This window comes from Oryctolagus cuniculus, chromosome 7, assembly GCF_964237555.1.
Source record: "Oryctolagus cuniculus chromosome 7, mOryCun1.1, whole genome shotgun sequence".
NCBI classification, from domain to species: Eukaryota; Metazoa; Chordata; class Mammalia; order Lagomorpha; family Leporidae; genus Oryctolagus; species Oryctolagus cuniculus.
Window position 1 is genome coordinate 144571134 of NC_091438.1, and position 23250 is coordinate 144594383.

General features: G+C 52.2%; 1 protein-coding gene across 1 annotated transcript; it reads right to left on the reverse strand.

Moving 5' to 3' along the window:
* Positions 1 to 832: 832 nt before the first annotated feature.
* On the reverse strand, positions 833 to 22940 carry NUDC (nuclear distribution C, dynein complex regulator). The gene is made up of 9 exons (XM_002716096.5): positions 22716 to 22940; positions 18506 to 18583; positions 3566 to 3769; positions 3417 to 3482; positions 2905 to 3024; positions 2625 to 2819; positions 1729 to 1812; positions 1518 to 1636; positions 833 to 1096 (listed from the first exon to the last, which is right to left on the reverse strand). The coding sequence occupies exons 1-9, from the start codon at positions 22794 to 22796 to the stop codon at positions 1045 to 1047; spliced, it is 999 nt and encodes a 332-aa protein (XP_002716142.1). The 5' UTR covers positions 22797 to 22940; the 3' UTR covers positions 833 to 1044.
* Between the last annotated feature and the right edge of the window lie 310 nt (positions 22941 to 23250).

A 23250-nucleotide genomic window follows, 5' to 3' on the forward strand; every position in this document is an offset into this window, starting at 1 on the left:
GATCTCTGTGCTTTATTAAAACTACTCATTACTTTTTGTTTTTGTTCAAGACAGTTTTAGCCTATCATCTGACTGGCAAGCCACTGCTAATAAAATAGAAATTGAAAGCAAAGCAAAACAAAAGTTTATCAGGTTTGAGGAAAAGACAAACCAAGTACTGCATAGCCTCGGAAATCCTTACAAACTGTTCTGAAATTTTTGGAGGCAGACATGCTGTGTTCCGGAAGTTCAGGGGTTACCATGGCCCACAGAACGGAACACTCAGACACCCAGCTAGACCCTCCCACAGCCTCTGCGGCCTCTCCATCGAGTGGCCAAGGTGGACAAGAGGCTGGCTGTGCACCCCCAGGGCCGGGCACTGAGAAGGCCTCAAATCTAGAGGCTCAGGTCAGAGACTCACAGGGCCCCACTGACACCAGGTCCTCCTAGCCATGTCCCCAAACCACACGGAGAAGAGAACTGAGGCTGAGGTGGTCCCTGGGTCCAGGCAGTGCCACCCCAGCCCCTGCTGCCCTAGTGCCCCGGGAACACCTGGCTCAGCGGAGGACAGCCCCGCTGCGGGGGGGAAGCTGCCCGAGGAGAAGGGCCCCTCTGAGAACCTGACACATGCTCCAGTCTCTGTAGCCAGAAACTCACCTTTGCTCAGACTCCTAGACAAAGGAAAAAGCCTTGCCTTAATCTTGTCTTTAAACGAGAAATTGAGGCCCAGAGAAGGGCAAAAACTTTCCTTGGGTCACATGGCAGAATCTGGGCTCGAAGCCAAACCCTAGCTCCCAGCAGCAGCCGTGACAGGCCTGTGCCCCAGGGAAAGGCCAGAGGGAGGACACAGGTGGAGCCAGTAAATAGCTTTAATGTGTAACATTGGCCAAGTGGGGAGGACGGGACCCCCACCAGGCCCTCTCCCATGGTGCTCAGGGACCTGTGTGCCTGGGCCAGCCCTGCGCCTGCCTCAGCCCTGAGGCTCCCAAGTTCCAGGGAAGGGAGAGGAAGGAAGTCAGATGGCTGGGTCTCGGCCTCAAAAGTTCAGGGAGGCAAATGCAGGAGCTAGTTGAATTTGGCCTTGGAAAAATCCATCTCTGGATGCTGATCCATGAATCTGGGAAGGGAAAAAAGGAATAAAGTGAAACAGGCAGTCCTTTCCCCAAGCTTCCCCTCCCCCTCCCCAGTCAGGTCTAATCTCTAGAACCTTAAAGCCAGGTCGGGCAGGGGCAGGGCCCCAGGTGTCTGAGGCCCATTCCAGTCCCTGAGACTAGCGGCCAAGGTGCCAGCACTGGCACTGTTTCCCTGTAGGTGGCAATGACCATGTGTTACACCTTCCTACCTACCGTGAGCTGGCCTTGCCCTCGACATGACCTCACCGAGTGATCAGGTTAGGCAAGCCAAGGCCGCCAAGCTATAAACTTGGCTGGCTCATTCCAGGAGGGGGCAGGGCAGCTCCTGAGTCCTACTCGGTGGTCCACTCACTGCTGTCACCCAGATCCAAGCCCCCAGGCACCCACCCTCCCTGAATTGCTCACTTTTTCAGAATCTCCTGTTTCTTCTGCTCATCCGAGGTGGGCAGCCCCATGGACTTCTGCCTCTGGTCATACATCATCTTTTCCACCATGCTTCGAGTTTCACTGTCCAGGTCTGACAGCTGGGGGCAGGCAGTGACACAGATGGGTGAAGCTCGCAATCAGCCAGGCCCCTCACCTCCCTGTCCAGCTCTCCCATGCAGCCATGGCTCACCTTGGAGTTCTCGGGGTTAATCTTCTTGGTATTGATTTCAGGGTCACTGGACACCAAGCGGCTCCACCACTCCATCTTATTAATCTGTGAGAAGGGGCAGGAGGGGGCTTGCTCTGTGGGACTCATCCCTCAACCCCTGCAGACCAGACTCCTTCCCAGCCACAGCCCGCACACGAGGAGCGTGCCGGGACCAGGGGGACAGACAGGCAAGACCTCTGCCCTCCCAGCGGCTCAGGCAGACAGACACAGACACAGAAGCAAACAGTTCCAGGCCAGTGTGGTGAGATTGAAGGGCAGGGGGAGGGCTGTGAGAAACAACAGTGTACTGGACAGAAAATGGGCAGGAAAACAAGAAGACAAAGAGGCAGAGGAGGACATCCCAGAGGGGAGAGTAACCAAGGGCTAGGGCATGGAGGGGTGAGAGGCAGTCAGCAGCACCCAGCTGGGCCGGGACAGGACATCCTGTGCCCCAGGAGGCTGTGCCAGGCCCCGCCCTCTACAGAGAGCAACCTTCTTCCCTGGTGCCTGTGTCCCAAGGGGCGGGCACCGGAGGCTTCCCGAGCCCCAGACTCTTCTATGATTTCTCTGCTGTTCCCTTCCCAGCACTTAGAACTTACCTGGCACAGAGTAGGTGTTCAAATATTTGTTGAACTGAATGCACACACAAACCTCATGGAAATCACTGGAGAGTGCTTCCGTCCTGACTCCACCCACCCGCTCCTAGCTAGAGGAGCCTGGACAAATCTCTGGGCCCATTTCCTGACTCTAGAATAGTGACAGACCTACTTTAAAGTCTCGCTGTGGGGGTTAAATATGCTAATTCCACCAGGCCCCCAGCTCTCAGCCCCTCCTCCTCCCAGCATCAACACCCAGGCCGGGAGTTGGGCCGCACACACCTTCTCCAGATGCACGGTCACCACCTTGCCGTCCTCAATGAGCCACGAGCTCTCCTCCACCTTCACCTCGTTGTAAAGTTCCCCATCAATGATGGCCGGCTGCCCCTTGAGCCCCACGCGGAGATGGCGCCGCTGGATGTCCACCACCACGTCCTTCCCCTTCAGCCGGAAGTTCACGCGGAAAGGCACAGCCAGCTGTGTGGAGCAGAGGAGGAGGGACCACTAGGGGCTGCCAGACACCAGGCCGGCTCCCTGGCTGCCGCCCCGGCCCCGCACTCACGTCCAGCTCCGACAGGGTCTGGGTCCAGCGGTAACTGGGCAGGTCTGCCCCGTTGCCGAGGTTGGGCTTCAGTTTTCCTTTGTCCTTCTCGTCTTCCTCCTCCTCGTCCTCCTCCGCCTCCTGCTCACGGTCAGGGGTGCTTTGCTACTTTCTTGGCACAGACTGACCCCACCCCACCCTGGGCTGCAAAGCAGAACCTGCTCCCTGCCCGCTCAACAGAGAGGCAGATCCCCAAGCCCTGGATCCCTGGGAACCAGAGGTAAAACCTGACCTGATATCTGCCAAGAAGAGCCCAGGCTATCTCACCCCACAGAACAAAGCTCGTGGCTACGTCACGGAGCCAGCCCACCTCAGGCTGCAGTGTCCAAGCTTAAGACCAGAGGAGTTTGCCTTTGCTGGCCCAGTCCTTTGGCCACTGTCTCAGAGGAATCCTCAAAGACGGGGAGGGAGCACCAGAGAAAGCGGCAGGCTAGAGCGGCCCCTGGCCCCTGGCTAATCCCAGTGCACCTCACCTGCTTCCCCGGAGAGCCAAGGCTGCCATTCTTGAGCTGGGCCTCATGATTCTCTGCATCTTTTTTCTGTGGTAAAAGACACAGCAGTGGGCAACAAGGCCCCCAATGCCAGTGGGGATCTGGGAGGGAGAGCGGGGGGCTCCCCTGACCTGGTCAATCTCCAGCTGCAGCCGCTCTGCCTCCTCATCCGTCAGTTCCTTGATCTGGGGCCCAGGGGTCTCTGACTTGGCCTCCTTGGCCAGCCTGGCTGCCCGCTCCGCCTTCTCCCGCCGCTCGGTCTCCTGCCGCGCTCTCTTCTCCCGCCGGGCCTTCTGTGCCAGCTGGTTGTGGTGGTTGAAGGTCTGTGTGATGAGCTGGGGCACAAGAGAAGACAATGAGGCACCACAGCAGGCCGCGGCCCAGGCCTGGGTGCCACCGCATCTGCTGCTGTGGGGCGCCCGGCAAAGCACTGCACTCGCAACTCAGGTCCCCATCTGCACAATGGGGTGATGCACCCACCTCAGAGTCATAATGAGAATACCTACAACGAACCTAGCTCAATACATAGTGGCTACTTTAAAAAAAGTAAAGTTCAGTGGCCAGAGTTGTGGTATAGTGGGTTAAGCTGCTGCCTGCAGCAATAGCATCCCATATTGGCCCCAGTTCAAGACCTGGCTGCTCCACTTGCAACCTAGCTCCCTGCTAACATGCCTGGAAAAGCAGAAGAAGATGGCCCAAGTGCTCAGGCCCCTACACCCACATGGGAGATCCAGAAGAAACTCCTGGCTCCTGGCTTTGGCCTGGCATAGTCCTGGCCGTTGCAGCCATTTGAGGAGTAAACCAGTAGATGGAAGACCTCTTCGTCTTTGTCTCTCTCTCTAACTCTGCCTTTCAAATAAAATAATAGAGGTCAGCACGGTGGTGTAGTGGGTAAAACTGCTCCGGGTACTGGCTGGAGTCCCAGCTGCTCCATTTCCAATCCAGCTCCCTGCTAATGGCCTGGGAAAACAGCAGAAGATGGCCTAAGTCCTTGGGCCCCTGCACCCATGTGGGAGACCTAGAAGAAGCTCCTGGCTCCTGATGGGTGCAGCTATAGCCATTGCAGCCATCTGGGGAGCGGACCAGCAGATGGAAGACCTCTCTCTACCTTTTCCTCTCAAATAAATAAATAAATATTTAAAATTTTTTAAAAATTCAAAAAACTAAGAGGGTCTTCAGTCTTTTAAGGACCTGTTCCTTAAGGCCGGCATGTAACAGTGGGTTAGGCTGCCACCTACATGAACACCGGGTTCGAGGCCTGGCTGCTCCACCTCAAGTGCTTGGGCCCTTGCCACCCACAGGAGAGACCTGGATGGAGTTCTGGGCTCCTGGCTTTGGCATGGCCCAGCCCCAGCCATTGTGGCTATCTGGGGAGTGAACCTGCAGATGGAGGATCTCTGTGCCATTCTCTCTGTAACGCTGCCTTTCAAATAATTAAAAAAAAAAAAAAAAAAAAAAAAGCCCGCTCTTCTGATGCTCTCTTGCCTGGGTGCGTCTTTGCCTGCAAGACCCCACCTCAGCACACGCAGAAGGCCACATCGCTTTCATGAGGGCAGAGGCTGGCCTGTCAATTTCAAATCCTTTCTCTCCCACTATGCCCTCTACCCCGTACCCTGCCAGCTGGCCCCCTCCACTCAAGGGCTCCCCACACACAATCCGACCCGGCGACCTTGGGTAAGTGAGCTGGGACTCTACTGAAGCCTCAGTTTCCTCATTTGCCACAAGAACTCTGACAGCACCCACCAAGAGCCTGGCACAGGCACGGCAGGTAAGCTGCCACTGGGATGCCTGCAGTCCATACCACAGTGCCTGGGTTTGAATCATGCCTCTAACTCTCCATTTCAGCTTCCTGTTAACGCATACCCTGGGAGGCAGCAGGTGATGACTCCAGTATTTGGGTCCCCGCTACCCATGCGGGAGACCTGGATGGAACCCTTGGCTCCTGGCTTTTGTCTGGGCAAGCCTGGATGCTATAGGATCTGGGGAATAAACCAGCAGATGGGAGATCTCTCTCTCTGCCTTTCAAATAAACAAATTTTAAAAAGAGCCTGGTATGGTTTATATCACATCATAGTCACATAGACAGTGTAGGCTTCCCAATACGCTAGGACTGGCTGCAGCTGGGCCTGTCAGCTGCGGGAACAGAAGTGCTATGGCCATGGTGACACCAGTATCTCTGGAGTGTGATTCTTCAGCCCTGTATCAGCATCACCTGAACCACTCAGAAATGCACTCTCTCAGGCCCTACTTCAGTAACACCAGAAATTCTAGAATGTGGTCCAGCAATTTTTATTTGTAACAAGCCCTCCTGGCCAATTCCCTCATGCACACCTGACAGTCACTCTCACATCTAACTTCTTGGTTTATTCTTACTTGGGTGCCACTATTATTTCTAAAAAGCAACCCTGGCATATGGTATCTGCCTAGAACGTCCCTGCCCCCCACCCCCCCCACCCCCGCCAGGGCACCTGAGAAACTCCAGACTAGTTCTCAGGTGCCCCAGGAGAACTCGGGTTCTTCAACAGGCCCAGAACACACCCTTAGGAAATGCAGGTCTATGCCACCCCACACACAGCATGCACGTGCACGCACACACACACACACACACACACCTGGAGGCCTCCCTGGGTGCCCACCAAGTGACCAATGATCAAGAAACCAATCTTCAAGCAGCTCTGAGCCAGAGCTGGAAGGAAGGAGTCCACCCAGAACTCAGGTTCTGCCAAACATCCCACGGTTTCCCACTCCGGCTTCTCCCAAGCCCTGGCCCCACAGCTCTGCAAGGTTAAAGGGCATTAAGAGCACCCCCTTGAAACACGCGAGCCGACAAACAGGAGCATGTGTGTGACAGGGAAACCAGCCACCTGACAGCCCTTCCGCTGTGCAGAAAAACAAAGGTCAGAAGACAAGCAAGCCAGCAGAGGCTATTCCACCACAGGGCCTTGGCCCTAATCCCGAATCAGGGAGACCTTGAACTCAAATCAGTTACCAACCACAGCCAAGGAGAGGAGGGGGCAGGGCCCTTCCCTCTCAGTGAATCACGTCCCATCCCGTTTGTCCTGTTCCTTCCTGGTTCCTAACGGTTAAGTTAGGGCACAGCAGAGTCAAGGCCAATCACAGCAGCCTCTGACCCCTCCTCCCAATCTCCTCCTGCTGGCTTTGCTCAGGCCCAGCTCCAGCAACAGACACGCACTCAGGTAGGACAGCCAACCCAGAGGCTGCCTCCGTCAAGCGTCAGCCTCTGGATACATCTCAGAACTGCACACTCTAGCAGGGTGGGGAAGGGGTGAGGCAGGCTGGGCCTGCCCCACAGACCACCTAGTGTGCACAGCTTCTCCCTGACCAGGCGTGGTGACAGGGGAGCAGAGTGGTCTGCCAGCCTGCCCAGGGCAGACCTGAGAGTTCTTTAAGCTGAACCCAGAGGCAGGAGATCCCAAATGTGTCCCTCCCGGTGGTGGTAATGATGCAAGTATCCCCCTCCATATATGAGGGAGGGAGACTATTCACTCCAAAGATTAAACAACAGTGGTGCGTTTGGGGCTCACCCACTTCCAGGGCCCCTGGGAATAAGAACTGAAAGATAGGGGCCAGTGCTGTGGCATAGCGGGTAAAGCTGCCGCCTGCGGTGGGAGCCAGTTTGAGTCCCAGCTGCTCCACTTCCAATCCAGCTCTCTGCTGTGGCCTGGGAAAGCAGCAGCAGATGACCCAAGCCCTTGGTCCCCTGCACCCATCTGGGAGATCTAGAAAAAGCTCCTGGTTCCTGGCTCCGGCCTGGCCCAGCCCTAGCTGTTGAAGCCACCTGGGGAGTGAAGCAGTGGATGGAAGATACTCTGTCTCTCTGCCTGTGCTTCTCCCTCTGTAATTCTCAAATAAATAAATAAATCTTTAAAAAGAAAAAAAGAACTAAAGGTATCAGCTTCGGAGATGCCTAGAGGAAAGGCAAGGAGAAGAGCAGACAAGCCCTCACCAAAGCAAGGATGACCCAAAATGTCCCCAACACCACAACCACCAGCACATCCCTGGGGACCACTGCTGTGATCCCAGTGCCACCGCGGGGGTTCCCAACTCTCGCCCACAAGCCAGTGCCCTCAGCGACTTTCTCTTCCTCCTGTGGTTCTTGTCTTGGGAGTGGCACTACTGTTCCTCTGGGTGCCAAGAGGAGAGGCAGAGTCATCTGTGAACCACACAGAACGCACCATGTCCTCATCACTGCAGGCTAAGCCCGTGCTCCACCCGGAGCCTGCGCCTCCAGCAAGAGTATCAGCAGCAGGTCTGCACCACAGCGCCTGTGACACTGCACCCGTATCAAAATGCCGGGTGGAGTCCTTGTGCTCTGCTTCTGAGCCAGCGTCCTGCTAATGCACCCAGGAAGGCAGCAGGTGAGGGTCCAAGCCACTCACACGGGAGACCCAGATGGAGTTCTTAGCTTCCGGTTTTAAGTTGGACCATACCTGGCTGTTGCAGCCACTTGAAGAGTGAACCAGGTCTGGCGCTGTGGTGCAGTGGGTTAACACCCTGGCCTGAGGCGCCAGCATCCCATATGGGCGCCGGTTCTAGTCCCGGCTGCTCCTCTTCCGATCCAGCTCTCTGCTATGGCCTGGGATAGCAGAAGATGGCCCAAGTCCTTGGGCTCCTGCACCCACGTGGGAGACCCGGAAGAAGCTCCTGGCTTTGGATCAGCGCAGCTCTGGCCATTGCAGCCATCTCAGGAAGTGAACTAGGAGATGGAAGACCTCTCTCTCTGTCTCTACCTCTCTCTGTAACTCTGTCTTTCAAATAAATAAAATAAATCTTTATAAAAAAAGAGTGAACCAGAAGATGAAGATCTCTCTCTTGGTCTCTCTCTTCCCTATCATTCTGCTTTTCAAATAAAGAATAACTGCAATGACATGGAACATAAATCTGCACTGGGCAGGCGTCTGGCCCAGTGGTTAAGACGCTTGGGAAATCTGCATAACATATTGGAGTGCTGGGTTTGAATCCCAGCTCTGCTCCTTACATCAACCTTCTACTAACATGCACCCTGGAAAGCAGCAGGCGATGGCTCAAGTATGAGTCCCTGCTACCTATGTGGGAAACCTAGACCAAATTCCAGGCCTAGTCATGGCTGTTGCAGGCATTTGGGGAGTGAACTAGTGGACAGAAGTTGTCTGTCTCTTTCTGCCTCTTAAATAAATAAAATACTTTAAAAAAAAATCCTATGTATGCAGGGAGAGCTGTGACACTGACAGCCCACATCACAGAGCTGGTCCAGTCCTGGCTGCCTGGCGTGCAATCCAGTCCCTGCTCATGAAGCTGGGAAATGGCAGTCAGATGGCCCCGATGTCCCTGCCACCCACACGGGAGACCTGGATGGGAGCTCCAGGCTGCTGGCTTTGGCCTGGCTCAGCCCTGGCCATCACATTTTGGACAATGAACCAGCAGGTAGAAGATGTCTCTCTGCCTCTTCCTCTCTGTCACTCTGCCTTTCCAATAAGTAAAATAAATCTTTAAAAAAAAAATATATATACACACACACACACACACACACACACTCTGCACTCATGACAACAGTGGGAAACACACTCCCCTGCTGCAGCCTCCCTCCCAGCCTTAGAAGACGCTGGGGAACCAAGTACTCAACCTGAACGCAGTAAGCAATGGGCTCTCACCTTGTATCCTCTCTAGGTAACCAAATGGTTAATTAGATTTTCAGCTCACAAAGGAAGAACAAAATATGAGCATTTTGCCAGCCTCTAAGAACATACTAGTAGATTGAGGTATGACCAGTGCCTGCTGACCCAACGAGAAATGGCCGCACGCCACAGGCCTCCTGGTGGAATAGAGCAGTGCGCCTACGAAGCAGCCCTGGGGAGAAGGGAAACCCAGTGGCTGAGACAGAGCCTCTGGCCCTAACCACCACCACACAGGAAACCCAAGGGAAGAACACACCACTACAGGACACCATGGGGACCTGGGATTACAGTAACAACAGGTATTTGGTCTCTGCCCCAGGTCCAAAGAATCTAAATCCTTTGGAATCACCCAAGTATAGGAGGGTCTTCCACCGAGGCAGCTCTTGGTAAGTAGCTTAAAAATAAATAAATAGATAAATAGATAGATAGATAGATAAAAGACCAAGACAGGAGAATGGGGCTGGAACTTTCAGCCTGACCCACCCATCTCCCAGAAGGGGAGAAGCCAGGAGAGGCAGCTCAGCCCCACTACCAAGGGTTTCTTCAGTCTGCCCACACTAGGAGCCTGCCATCGGAGTCCCTGCCAAGGGGGCTGGCGAGCGCACTCATCCAGGCACCGGGAGGGAAGCCTCAGCTGCTCGCCCACCTGACCCAGACCTGCCCTCTGGAGCCCTTCCATTTGGCTGGGACTGAGCTGTATCCTTTAAAATAAACAGTAACAGTAAGCGAAGCACTTTCCTGAGACCTGTCGTTCTAGTAAAGTGAAGGTGCAGGCCTGGCATTGTGGTTAGCAGGTCGGGCTGCCACGTGCAACACCGGCATCCCATATGGGAACTCTCGTTTCAGTCCCGGCTGCTCCACTTCCGATCCAGCTCCCTGCTAATGCGCCTGGGAACGCAGCAGAAGATGGCCCAGGTGCTTGGGCCCCTGCACCCATGTGGGAAACCCAGATGGAGTTCATGGGTCCTGGCTTCAGCCTGGCTCAGGCGTGTGCACTGTGGCCATTTGAGGGGTGAACCAGTGCATGGAAGATCTGTCTCTCTACCTTTGCCTTTCAGGTAAATAAATCAATCTTCTAAAAAAAATAAAAGTACAATCGGTACTCTGGGGCTCCTGAGAGGCAGGTCTCAGGGGGCAGGTGTGGGGTCTGAGCTCTCAGCCTGTGGGGTCTGCACTAACACTGGGCAGTTAGTGCCAGAACTGAACCACACGGCATCTAGTGTCTGGACAATCGGAGAATTGGTTGTTGGGTGGAAGAAAAAGCACACATATCTGGTGTCATACATTATGAGTAAAACTAGTTCATGGTATACAACAAGCAAAATCTAGACTGGGAAATTTGCTAGGACAAATGAGCAGGTTTCTTCAATAAATGAGTTACAAGGGAACAAAGGTTCAATGTATAAATTCCTATCAACCAGTATAAAGCCTAGAACTTTGGATTGTCTACCAAAAAACATCTGTAATCAAATTACACAATTAAGGGAGCAAGCACTTAGCAGAGTGGCGGGCACCAGGCTTCCGCAACGAAGATCTGGTCTGGGTTCCTGGTTCCAGCTCCTGACTTCAGCTTCCTGGGAGGCAGCAGTGATGCCTCAACTAACTGGACTCCTGCTACTCAGGTGGGAGACATGGATGGAGTCCTGGACCCTGGGTTCAACCTTGAACACCTAGCATTTGGGGAGTAAACCAGTGGATGGAAGGCCTCTGTTTATCGTTTTCTGTGTGTCCATTTTTTTTTCCCAATGGGCAAAGGATTTGAACAGACATGTTTCCAAAGATGATGAACAATGGTCAAAAGTATATGAAAAGATGCTCACCATCACTAATCATCAGAGAAGTACAAATCAAAACCACAAGGAGCGGGCTGACACACATCATGGTGCAGCGGGTTAAGCCCCTGCCTGTAACACCAGCATCCCATATCAGAGCAATGGTTTGAGTCCCAGCTGCTCCACTTCTGATCCAGCTCTCTGTCGATGTTCCTGGGAGAACAGCAGAAGATGGCCCAAGTGCTTGGGACCCTGCCACTCATGTGGGAGACCTGGATGGAGTTCCTGACTCCTGGCTTCAGCCTGGCCCAGGCCTGGTTGTCACAGTCATTTGGGAAGTGAACCAGTGAGTAGAAGACCTCTCTTCATATCTGTTACTCTGCCTTTCAAATAAATTAATACATCATTAAAAAATTACATAATTCCACTTGTGAGGTATCTGAAGTAGTCAACCACTCAGAAACGAAGTACAATGGGGTTTCCAGGAGGAGTCGTTCAGTGGGTGGTTTCTTTTTTTTTTTCCATAAGGATTTATTTATTTGAAAGTAAGTCAGAGTTACAGAGAGGCAGAGACAGAAAATGAGAGATCATCCGTCTACTGGTTCACTCCCCAGATAGCCCCAACCGCCAGGGTTGGGTCAGGCCAAAGGCAGGAGTCTTATCTGGGTCTCCCATGTGAGCAGGGGCCCAAATACTTGGAGCCATCTTCCACTGCTTTTCCCAGGCCACCAGCAGGAAGCTGGATTGAAAGTGGAGCAGCCGGCACATGAATCACTGCCCACGTAAGATGCCAGTGGCCCAGGTGCTGGCTTTACCTGCCACACCACAGCTGCTGCCCCAGGTAGAGTTTCAATTCTGTAAGAGGAATAATCCTGCGGGGCCAGCGCTGTGGTGCAGCGGGTTAACGCCCTGGCCTGAAGTGCCAGCATCCCATAGGTGCCAGTTCTAGTCCCAGTTGTTCCACTTCCAACCCAGCTCTCTGCTATGGCCTGGGAAAGCAGTAGAAGATGGCCCAAGTCCTTGGGCCCCTGCACCCACGTGGGAGACCGGGAAGAAGCTCCTGGCTTCTGGCCTCGGATCGGCGCAGTTCTGGCCATTATGTACAATTGGGGAGTGAACCATCGGATGGAAGACCTCTCTTTCTCTGCCTCTCCTCTCTCTGTGTAACTCTGACTTTCAAATAAATAAATAAATAAATCTAAAAAAAAAAAGAAAAGGAATAATCCTGCAGGTCTGTTTCTCAATGATGTGTGTTTCACACTGATGAACTGTACACTTCAATATGATTTAGATGGTAAATTTTATGTGGTTTATACCACAATTTTATAGAGAAAATAGTAAGAAAGCATCAAAGGAAATCAGAACTCTGAGCAAATATTTGGTAATGTTTCAAAAATTGTTACTTCTTTTTGGAGGAGTTGATACGTCGTTCCTCAAATGCTTGGAATAACCTGGTTGGGCCAGGCCAAAGCCAGGAGTCAGGAACCAACCTGGGTCTCTCATGGGGACCCAGCTACCTGAGCTATCACCTGCTGCCTCCAAGAGTGAAGGTGGCATCAGGAGCAGGTGCTCCATCAGGGGAGGCAGGTGTATCAACCTCTAGGCCAAACACCCGCTCCCACAAAATGCTTTCAAAGAGCTACAACTCACTGTTACCAGAAATGTCCAATATACTCATGCAGCCTTACACGAAGAAAGGGTTTTTTTTCCCCCTCAAGATTTATTTATTTGTTTGAAAGGCAGAGTTAGAGAGAGAGAGAGAGGTCTTCCATCTGCTGGTTCACTCACCATATGGCCACAACGACCAGGGCTGTGTCAGGCTGAAGCCAGGAGCCAGGAGCTTCTTTTGGGTTGCCTGCGTGGGTGCAGGGGCCCAAGGACTTGGGCCATCTTCTACTGCTTTCCCAGGCCATAGCAGAGAGCTGGATCAGAAAAGGAGCAGCCAGGACTCAAACTGGCGTCCATATGGGATGCCGGCACTGCAGGCGGCAGCTTTACCTGCTATGCCACAGCGCCAGCCCCCTCTTCAGTTTCTTTAACTTAGGTTTTCTAGACCAAAGTGAATTTGAGCATCTTTTTTATGAATTTCCACTTCCTGGAAATCCTCATTTTTTCATTTATTCTTGTCAATTTTTAAGAGTTCCCACAAATTAAATCAACTTTTCCCTATTGCTTTTTAACCGACTTTGTATCATATGCTTCTTTTACTAAATGAGGGTACTTCAAATAAATTTTCTAAAACTTCTTTTCTCTTTAAAATATTAATGGGGGCTGGCATTGTGGTGCTGTAGGTTAGGCTGCCACCTGGTACACCAACACCCCACGAGGGCCAGTTCGTTCAAGTCCCAGTTTCTCTACTTCTGATCCAACTCTCTGCCAATGCGCCTGGGAAGACAGCAAAAGATGCCCTAAGTACCTAGGCCCCTGTTACCCTTGCGGGAAACCCAGATGGAGCTCTGGGCTCCTGGCTTCAGTCTGAACCAGCCCCAGCCATTACAGCCACTTGGGAAAAATGAAATCAGCAGATGACGATCTCCATCTGTAACTGCCTTTCAAATAAATAAATAAACCTTAAAAAAAAAAAAAACACCAATAAAGTCTTTATGTATTTACTTATATGAGAGGCAGAGACATACAGAGGGTTTCCATCCACTTTTGGTTCACTCCCCAAACTCCCGTGACAGCCAAGGAACTCAGGCCATGTCTCTCATGTGGGTGCTAGGAACCTGAGGCTAGGTGACTTGAGGCATCACCACTGTTCCTCAGCTTCTGCATCAGGAGGCGGCTGGAGTTAGGAATCGTCCCAGGCAGTGCACTGTGGGACGCGGGCGTCTTCACTGACAGGCCATGCGCCCACCACAGTCTCAATCTTGGGCCATCTTTTCTTTATAGCTTCTCATCTTTAACACTGAAAAGCCTCCCTGACCAAGGACTGTGCAGTTTCCTACATTTCTTTGTAGGAATTTTCTTGATCTGGAATTCATCTTTATACATAAAACATATGGTACAATTTTTGTTTTTTTACAAACAAACATAGTTCAGTAGCATGACTTCAACCATCCTTCGTCTACTGAAAGGAACTGATTAGCAGGCTAACTCCTCATGCTGGATTTTACTCCTGGATTCTCTCTTCTCCTCGTTATGTCAACACCATGGTGACTGGATCATTATGGCTTCACTCAGTCTACATTTCTCATCCACTGTTCCTAGTCACAAAAGCCACAACTAGTGTTTGGGTATTCGTGTAGGTCAGTGGCATGAAGACACATCAACCTTTATTTCTACCACTGGATATGAAAACTGATCCACATTTCCCTGGGGAAATATTCACGTGTCTGATTATGATACGCTGCTCCCACTCCTGGACTGGGGGACTGCATACAACGTACAGTACAGGCACTGGACCGCTTCCCTGAAATCCAGAAGCACACATGGCCCCAACGGGTCCAAAACAAGGTTGTGAATTTGAATTCTAATTTGTATCTAATATGCCAACCACTTCATCTGTATTACCTTTGTAAAAAATGCTAACAACCCCTATGAGTTAAGAAGAATTCTCCTCAGGGTGGCGCTGTGGCATAGCGGATAAAGTAGCCACCTGCAGTACCAGCATCCCGATACGGATGCTGGTTCAAGTCCTGGCTGCTCCATTTCCAATCCAGCTCCCTGCTATGCCCTGGGAAAGCAGTAGAAGATGGCCAAAGTCCTTGAGCCCCTGCACCCACGTGGGAGACCTAGAAGCTCCTGGCTTCGAATCAGTGTAGCTCCATCCATTGCAGCATTTGGGGAGTGAACCAGCAAATGGAAGACCTCTCTCTCTCTTTGCCTGTGTCTCTCTGTAACTCTGAGTTTCACATAAATAAAATATTTCAAAAAAAAAAAAAAAAGAATTATCCTCCTTTACAGATAAGAAAAATTAGGTTACAACTCAGTGACTCATCCAAGGACGCACTGCTGGAGTTGGGAGTGGGGGAAACCAGATTCAAACCCACATCTGCCTGACTCCAGAGCCCTTGCCCTTAACCATGCACTTGGAAGGATGTATCTGGTGGCTCTGCACATTCCTACTCAACACAATGGTTACTGTGTTACAAAGACCAACCAGGAAGGCTGCACAAATTTCTGCCCATCTGAGAATCTGACCAACACCCTGGGCAAGAGCTGAGAACACAACAGGCTCTCAGAGAGACGGCAGACACTCAATATATGATAGCCATCATCACTCCCATGACATTTCCTTTTTTTAAAAAGATTTTATTTATTTATTTGAAAGACAGAGTTACAGAGAGCAGATGGAGAGAGATGGAGAGAGATGGAGAAAGAGAGAGATGTCTTTCATCCACTGGTTCACTCCCCAGTTGGTCGAAATGGCTGGGGCTGCATCGATCCAAAGCCAGGAGCCTGGAGCTTCTTTTGGGTCTCCCATGTGGGTGCAGGGGCCCAAGGACTTGGGCCATCTTCTACTGCTTTCCCAGGCCATAGCAGAGAGCTGGATCAGAAGTAGGGCAGCCAGTACCCATATGGGATGCCGGCACGGCAGGTGGCAGCTTTACCCACTATGCCACAGCGCCAACCCCATGACATTTCTGAAACATCAATTCTTATCTCTCCACTTTCTTCCCACTACCTCTTATTATCCTTTATGAACTCAAGCCATCGCCTCCTCAGGAAGCCTTCCCTGGGCTGGAGTTGTGGCACAGCAGTTTAAGTCGCCACCTGCAATGCTGTCATCCCATGCAAACACTGGTTTGAGGAGCTGGCACTGTGGTGGTAAAGCAGTCACCTGCAGGGCTGGCATCCTATATGGGTGCCAGTTCGAGTCCTGGCTGCTCCACTTTCAGTCCAGCTCCCTAATGATGTGCCTAGGAAAGCAGAAGATGGCCCAAGTCCTTGGGCCCCTGCACCCACATGGGAGACCTGGAGGAAGCTCCTGGCTTCGGATTGGCACAGCTCCAGCCATTGCAGCCATTTGGGGAGTGAACCAGTGGATGGCTCTGCCTCTGTAACTCTGCCTTTCAAATAAATAAGTAAATCTAAAAACAAAAAAAAATAAAAAAACAATTTGAGTTCTGGCTAATGCTTTAGAAATGGCTGAAGTACTTGGACTCCTGCCACAAGGGACACCCAGATGGAGTTCTGGGCTTAGCCCAGACACGGCTGCCGTAGCCATACAGGGAGTGAACCAGCAGGTGGAAGATCTCACCCCCTCTATGTAACTGCCTTTCAAATAAATAATTAAAAAAAAAAACCTTTCCTGGGGTCCCAACCTAGGTTAACCCTTGTTTATATTCCCAGAACTTCCATTCTATAATCCACTTTTTTTTTTTTTTTTAACAGCTACAAGAAACATGGAAACAAAGACCATGGCTGCACTCACTCCAGTAACCCCTAGGGGTACAGCGCAGGCCCTGACACGGCAATTGTTCAGTGTTTCATGAACATTTGTTGCACAAACGAATGCTAATGCTGTGAGGCAGCCCAGCCCAGAGGTGCTCGTGCTAACACAGAAACAATATTTGAGCTAGGAGTCTACGTTCTGCCCCATGAATACTGAAAGGACAGGGAACTGGTGGGAATCTGGGCAGGTCACACAGCCACACCAAGACCCTGGGATTCCTCCTCCCAGGCTGATGGGTGACACAGGAGCCTCAGAGCTTCAGGACCTTACCAAGCACGCTGCTTGCTGGAACCAAAGCCTCAGGAGGCAGTCTGCACAAAGCCTCCTTCCTATTACAACGTACTGAAGTTTAAGTGAAAACAAACATTAAGAGTAAAATCAGGGGTCAAGTGCTGTAGCATTGCAGGTAAAGCCACAGCCGGTAGCACCAATGCCCATATGAGTACCAGTTTGAGTCCTGGCTGCTCCACTTCTGATTCAGCTCCCTGCTAATGTGCCTAGGAAAGACTGGGCACCTGCACCCACTTGGAAGACCTGGATAAAGCATCTGGCTCCTGGCTTTGGAATGGCCCAGCTCTGGCCATTGCGGCCATTTTGGGGAGTGAACCAGCAGATGAAAGATCTCTCTCTTCCTCTTTAACTCTGCCTTTCAAATAAATAAATCTTGATTTCTAAAGAAAAAAATTAAAATCATAGTTCAGTGAGGGACCAGCCTCATGATTATCAACCTTCATAAACATAATTACAACCTAAGGAGTCAGAAAGTTCAAGGTCTCAGAACCACTGCTACAAAATGCAGTTTCCAGGGGCTGGCACTGTGGCACAGGAGGTTAAGCCTCTGCCCATGGCGCTGGTATCCCATATGGGCACCAGTTTGTGTCCCAGCTGCTCCTATTCCAATCCAGCTCTCTGTTATGGCCTGGGAAAGCAGTGGAAGATGGTCCAAGTCCTTGGGATCCTGCACCTACATGGGAGACCTGGGCAAAGCTCCTGGCTCCTGGCTTCAAATGGGCCCAGTTCTGTTCATTGCAACCATTTGGGAAGTGAACCAGCAGATGGAAGACTACTCTGTCTCTCCTCTGTCTATAACTCTACCTCTCATATAAATAAAAATATTTAAAAAAAAAATGCAGTCTCCAAATCCTTGAACTCTGGGTTATAACATCTGGGAAGACATGGATTGTCAGGGTCCGAGATGTCCTCAATTTCTTTTCTTTTTTACTCTAAAGATTTACTCATTAATTTGAAATGCAGAGTGACAGACAGGAAAAGCCAAGAACTCCATCCTGATCTCCCATGTGGGTGGTAGCAACCCAAGCACTTGGGCCATCATCTGCTGCCTCCCAGGCACATTAGCAGGAAGTTAGATTAGAAGCATACAGTCACCAGGACTCCATTGGACACTCTGATATGGAATGCAGGTGTCCCTACTGACAGCTTAACCTGCTATACCACAACGTGGAGCCCAAGAGTTTTCCTAAATTTGTCTTCTTTTTTTTTTTTCCTTTGACAGGCAGAGTTAGTGAGAAAGAGAGACAGAGAGAAAGGTCTTCCTTCTGTTGGTTCACCCCCCAAATGGCCACCATGGCTGGCGCTGCACCGATCTGAAGCCAGGAGCCAGGTGCTTCCTCCTGGTCTCCCATGCGGGTACAGGGCCCAAGCACCTAAGCCATACTCCACTGCCTTCCTGGGCCACAGCAGAGAGCTGGATTGGAAGAGGAGCAACCAGGACTAGAACCCGGGGTGCCAGTGCCGTAGGCAGAGGATTAGCCTAGTGAGCCACGGGTGCTGGCCCTAAATTTGTCTTCTATGCCTCCATTCTTAACTTTTGCCCACTCTCACCTCCCAGCTAGGTAATTTAGTTAAAACCTGCTTAGTGGACAAGGAACCAAGCAGCAGGTGCCAGGGGAGGAACAGACAGGCCTGGTTCTCCCACCACTCAGCTCAAGACTTCAGACAAGGTGTACAACATCCCTGAGTCAATGTGCTCATCTGAAAAACAGGGACATCTAACACTGCCCCTCTCATGGACCCGCTGCAGAATCTGGGACCATCAAGTGGACGAAGCAGCAGCAAGGAGTGGGGCTTTCAGAAAGGACGCTGCTGCCTCCCCAGCCCTCGCCACTGGCACTGCACGTCTGCTGCAGGTCATTCCGCCCGAGAAGGCCTGCTGAGCCTTCCTCCTGAAGAGACAGGCCCGCCAGGGACCGAGTGCCCGACACTCACCTTCTCCGCCATCCCCTCTTCTCCACCAATGAAAAAGTCTGTTTTACGTCGAAGGAAGCTGAAGAAGGTGTTCACAAGCTGAAAGACAGGGGGCGTAGTCTGAGGTTACGGAGACATCGTGCAGGGAGCAAGGGCACAGGAGACAATTTCCTTAGTGCAGGAGGGGACCTGGGCCTCTACACGGAGGAGAGACCCTTCCTTGAGGGCCCCCTTTGTCACTTCCGCCAGAAAGCCCATCCCAGTCTCATCCAGACCACCTGAAAGACAGGCTTCTCATTTCTCATGTGCGTGCAGGCACGTCTCACATTCCCTGTGTGCCAGAACAGCCCGAGAATGTGGAACACGCTCCTGCAGTCAGGGCGTGAACTGTCTGGTGCCCGGGTCCAGCTTTCCTCTCCAAGAGGTGAAAAGCCCATTAACCCCACCAGCTGGGGTTGGCACTGTGGCGCAGTGATGCCCAGAGTCCCATGTGGGCGTCAGTTCATGTTCCAGCTGCTCCACTTCTATCCAGCTCCCCGCTACTGGCTGGGAAAGCAGCGCAAGATGGCCCAAGTGCTGAGGCCCTGCCACGCCTGTGGGAGACCCAGAAGTTCCCACTCCTGGCTTCAGCCACCAGGGCCATCTGGGGAGTAAACCAGAGGTCAGAAGATCTCTCTTTCTCTTCCCCTCTCTAACTCAGACTTTCAAATAAATAACTAAGTCTTTAAAAATAAATAAAAAGCCACTGCCTAAGTAAGCAGGGCACAGCCAAAAAGAAGGGAACAAATGAAGCTACTTCAGTGCAGGCTGAGAGGGACTGACACTGGGAGGGGCCGAATGTAACCAAGCAGGAAAAAGCATGGGGTCGAGCATCAGCGTTGACATGCGAGGATAATGGAAAAACAGATAATGTCGGTATAAGAAAAACTGAAATCCGGCCGGCGCCGTGGCTCACTTGGCTAATCCTCCATGTGAGGCGCCAGAGCCTGGGTTCTAGTCCCGGTTGCCCCTCTTCCAGGCCAGTTCTCTGCTGTGGCCCGGGAGGGCAGTGGAGGATGGCCCAAGTGTTTGGGTCCCTGCACCTGCATGGGAGACCAGGAGGAAGCACCCGGCTCCTGGCTTCAGATCGGTGCAGCACCGGCCGTAGCGGCCATTAGGAGAGTGAACCAACAGAAGGAAGACCTTTCTCTCTGTCTCTGTCTATAACTGTCTCTTTCTAACTCTGCCTGTCAAAAAAAATTTAAAAAAGAAAAAAAACTGAAATCGATACATAATTTCTTCATTATACACATTTCTCATAAATCTTTTGAAGATTCTTTGTGTATTAGCCTTGGAACCTTGGGGAAGTTTCCCAATTCTATAGCTGCAGGATTTATTTCTAGGGACACTGTGAAGATTAAACAAGATCATGGAGGTGAGGCCCTTAGCAGTGTCTGGCACACAGCAGAGACCCACCCTCATGAGCAGGAATGTGAACCACATTGTCCACATCCACAGCTTGGGCACCAGGTACCGTTCGGAGTAGAAACAGTCCCTGATGCAATTTTGCAACTTATGACGGTGCAAAAGCGATAAGCATGTGGGAGAAACAGTACTTCAAGCTTCTGATTTCTTCCCAGGCAAGTGATAAGAGGCTGAATGATGGGTGCCAGTGCTGACATAGTGGGTGAAGCCACCACCTGCAGTGTCAGCATCCCATGTGGGCGCCGGTTCTAGTCCCAGCTGCCCCTCTTCTGATCCAGCTCTCTGCTAAGGCCTGGGAATGCGGTAAAAGATGGCCCAAGTGCTTGGGCCCCTGCACCTAGGTGGGAGACCCAGAAGAAGCTCCTGGCTTTGGATCAGCCCAGCTCTGGTCATTGCAGACATTTGGGGAGTGAACCAGCAGATGGAAGACCTCTCTCTGTCTCTCACTCTCTCTGTAACTCCCTCTCTTAAGTAAATAAAACTCTTTAACAAGAAAAAAAAAAAAAAAAGCTGAATGATGCTTTCATGATGCTGGCCAGCAGCAGCAAGCTGTAGCCCACGGTGAGCCTGGCCACCACCAAGGGCAAGAAGCAATACTGCAGGTGCACTGTGTTGCTAAGCTACAACCTTCAGCTGGCTAGGCACAGTAAATACATTTTCAACCTACAATGTTTACCCAGATGCAATGCCATCCTAAGTCAAGAAGCAGTTAGGCCGGCGCCGCGGCTCACTAGGCTAATCCTCCGCCTTGCGGCGTCAGCACAACGGGTTCTAGTCCCGGTCGGGGCGCCGGATTCTGTCCCGGTTGCCCCTCTTCCAGGCCAGCTCTCTGCTGTGGCCAGGGAGTGCAGTGGAGGATGGCCCAAGTGCTTGGGCCCTGCACCCCATGGGAGACCAGGATAAGTACCTGGCTCCTGCCATCAGATCAGCGCGGTGTGCCGGCCGCAGCGTGCTGGCCGCGACAGCCAAAGGAAGACCTTTCTCTCTGTCTCTCTCACTGTCCACTCTGCCTGTCAAAAAAAAAAAAAAAAGAAGAAGAAGAAAGAAGCAGCTGTATGTGCTCGGTAAAGCTCCTCCTGAGTCAAACAACGTAGCAGTAACCTAAGTTCAGCACAGACACAGTCCTTTTATTTGCCCAAATCTGACACTGGAACTCATTTCAATGGTTTCAATTCCTGCTACCAGATCCTTTTCCGATTTACTCAAAAATTGAACCCCCTCCAAAATCCCATTTTGTGTCAACGGTTTAGGGGAGTGCAGATTAGGAGCCTTTTCACATTTGCAAATCAGAAACACCCTCCTCTCCTCAGAGGGCTTATTAGTCCTGGGTTACCAAAAGCACTGCAGGTTAAAGAATGGGAATGAAAATCTGTCTGAAGGCCGGTGCTGTAGCGTAGTGGGTAAAGCCACTGCCCGCAACACCAGCATCCCGTATGGGTGCCGGTTCAAGCCCCGGCTGCTCCACTTCCAATCCAGCTCTCTGTTATGGCCTGGGAAAGCAGTAGAGGATGGCCCAAGTGCTTGGGCCCTTTGCACCCACATGGCAGACCCAGAAGCTCCTGACTTTGAATCGGCTCAGCTCCAGCTTCTGTGGCCATCTGGGGAGTGAACCAGCGGACAGAAGACCTCCCTCTCTCTCTCTGCTTCTTCTCTCTGTATCACTATTTCAAATAAATAAATCTTACAAAATAAAAGAAAGAAAGAAAAAGAAAATCTGTCTCAATGGGATACAGACTCAGCCATGCTCTGCGGGAAGCACCTTGGCCTAAGCAGTCTGGTCCTGTCCAGGCCAGGAGCCTGCTGGATGACCTCGCACAAGTAGCTGCCCCTCCTGGCCCTCAGCTGCTGTATGGAATGGGAGTTTCGGAAAAATCTTACTGCTTTTCTACCAACAGCTTTCTGTTCTTGTCCCCCGAAAAAAAAACCCCTCAGATTCTATGCTAAGTTGTCCTTATCATCCAGGCATTGTGTCTGGTCACTCAGTAAGAATCAGGCTTCTGCAACGCTTTGTAGGCATCATCAGGACAGGGCCAGGGCTCTGCTCACCTCTGTACCCCCAGGACCCAGCCCCGTGAGTCTGAAACACGTTAATCAAACACTTGTTGAACCAACAAGTCTGAGGACGCATTGTCTTCGAGACACTGCTCTTACACGATTCAGGCAGCTCCGTCTCAGAGACAAGGAACCTGGGGCTTGCAGACGGGGACAGGCCCCAAGCAGGAAGGCCGTGGGAACCAACCGTGCACACAGGCCTCCCATCTCCACTCTAGGTCTAAAAAAAAACCACGTGCTAACACCGCCCAGTCCTCCCACCCCACACTCCCAGGCTCGCTCCAAGTCCTAGAAATTGCCAATCACAGTCTTGGTAGGTGCAAATCTGAGATGGCTCTCCCTAAAGGGTGTTCCTCCGGGAGCGGCCATCATCCACTCCGCCGGAAGCATGTGAGACCGAAGAGGGGGCTCCTACGTCTGGGCGAATTCCGGGGCGGGTGCAGGGACGCGGAATGGCTGCAACGAGAACTCCCGAGGGGAGCTGCACCTGGGACTGACACTAGACCTGCCCGCGGGGAGGCCGGACCGGAAGCTGGAACGCTGCGAGAACGTGCAGGGCGCGGAGGATGGGGGTCGGAATCCCAGACACCCGCGAGGCCCGGGGGCAGATTTCGGCCCTGGAAGGCAGGCAAGGGCGAACGGAGCATGGTTAGGGCCGCCGATGGGTAAGCAGGCGCCACTGGCCAGGCCGGGACCACGCCGCGCGGGCGGTTACCTCCTGCACGCCGCCCTCGTGCTGCTGCGCCATGGCCAGCAACATGCCGTCGAACCGCTCCTCCTCCTGCTCCCCGCCCATCGCGCCGGCCCCGATCCACGCCCCGAGCTCCGCACTCGACTCCCGCGCTCTCCCGGTTCGCTCGGGTCGCTTTGGGCCCAACGGCTCCGGTCGTCCGCCTTCTGCAGCGGAGCCGGAAACACGCACGCGCCTTCTCTCCCTCTCCTCCCGCCTCCCTTCCGGCCCGCGACCATTGATCGCGCGGCAAACAGCCCGCTTCGCCGACCATTGGTCGGTTTGGAGAGCCAATCAACGAGCGCGAACGCGACGTGGTGGGCGGAGCTGAGGGGCCCGGGAGTTTGGCTTGAGTTGCTATGGTCACCAGATGCATTAGAGCTTTCTAGAAAGCAAGTCTGTTGGAATTGGAAGTTTAAAGGGGGCAAGCCTTGCGCGTCCACTTTGTTAATGAGACTCAGCTTGTAGGACAGTGAAACTCCAATTGTCTTTAGTCATCTCTTCGTAGCCTACAGTGCAG

Excerpts from the sequence above, each read along its gene's own strand:
- NUDC (XM_002716096.5), bottom strand. The coding sequence starts at position 22,796 with ATGGGCGGGGAGCAGGAGGAGGAGCGGTTCGACGGCATGTTGCTGGCC. Across the intron at positions 18,584-22,715 it reads ACGAGGGCGGCGTGCAGGAG|CTTGTGAACACCTTCTTCAG; the intron begins GTAACCGCCCGC and ends CCTGTCTTTCAG. Across the intron at positions 3,483-3,565 it reads TGCAGCTGGAGATTGACCAG|AAAAAAGATGCAGAGAATCA; the intron begins GTCAGGGGAGCC and ends CTTTTACCACAG.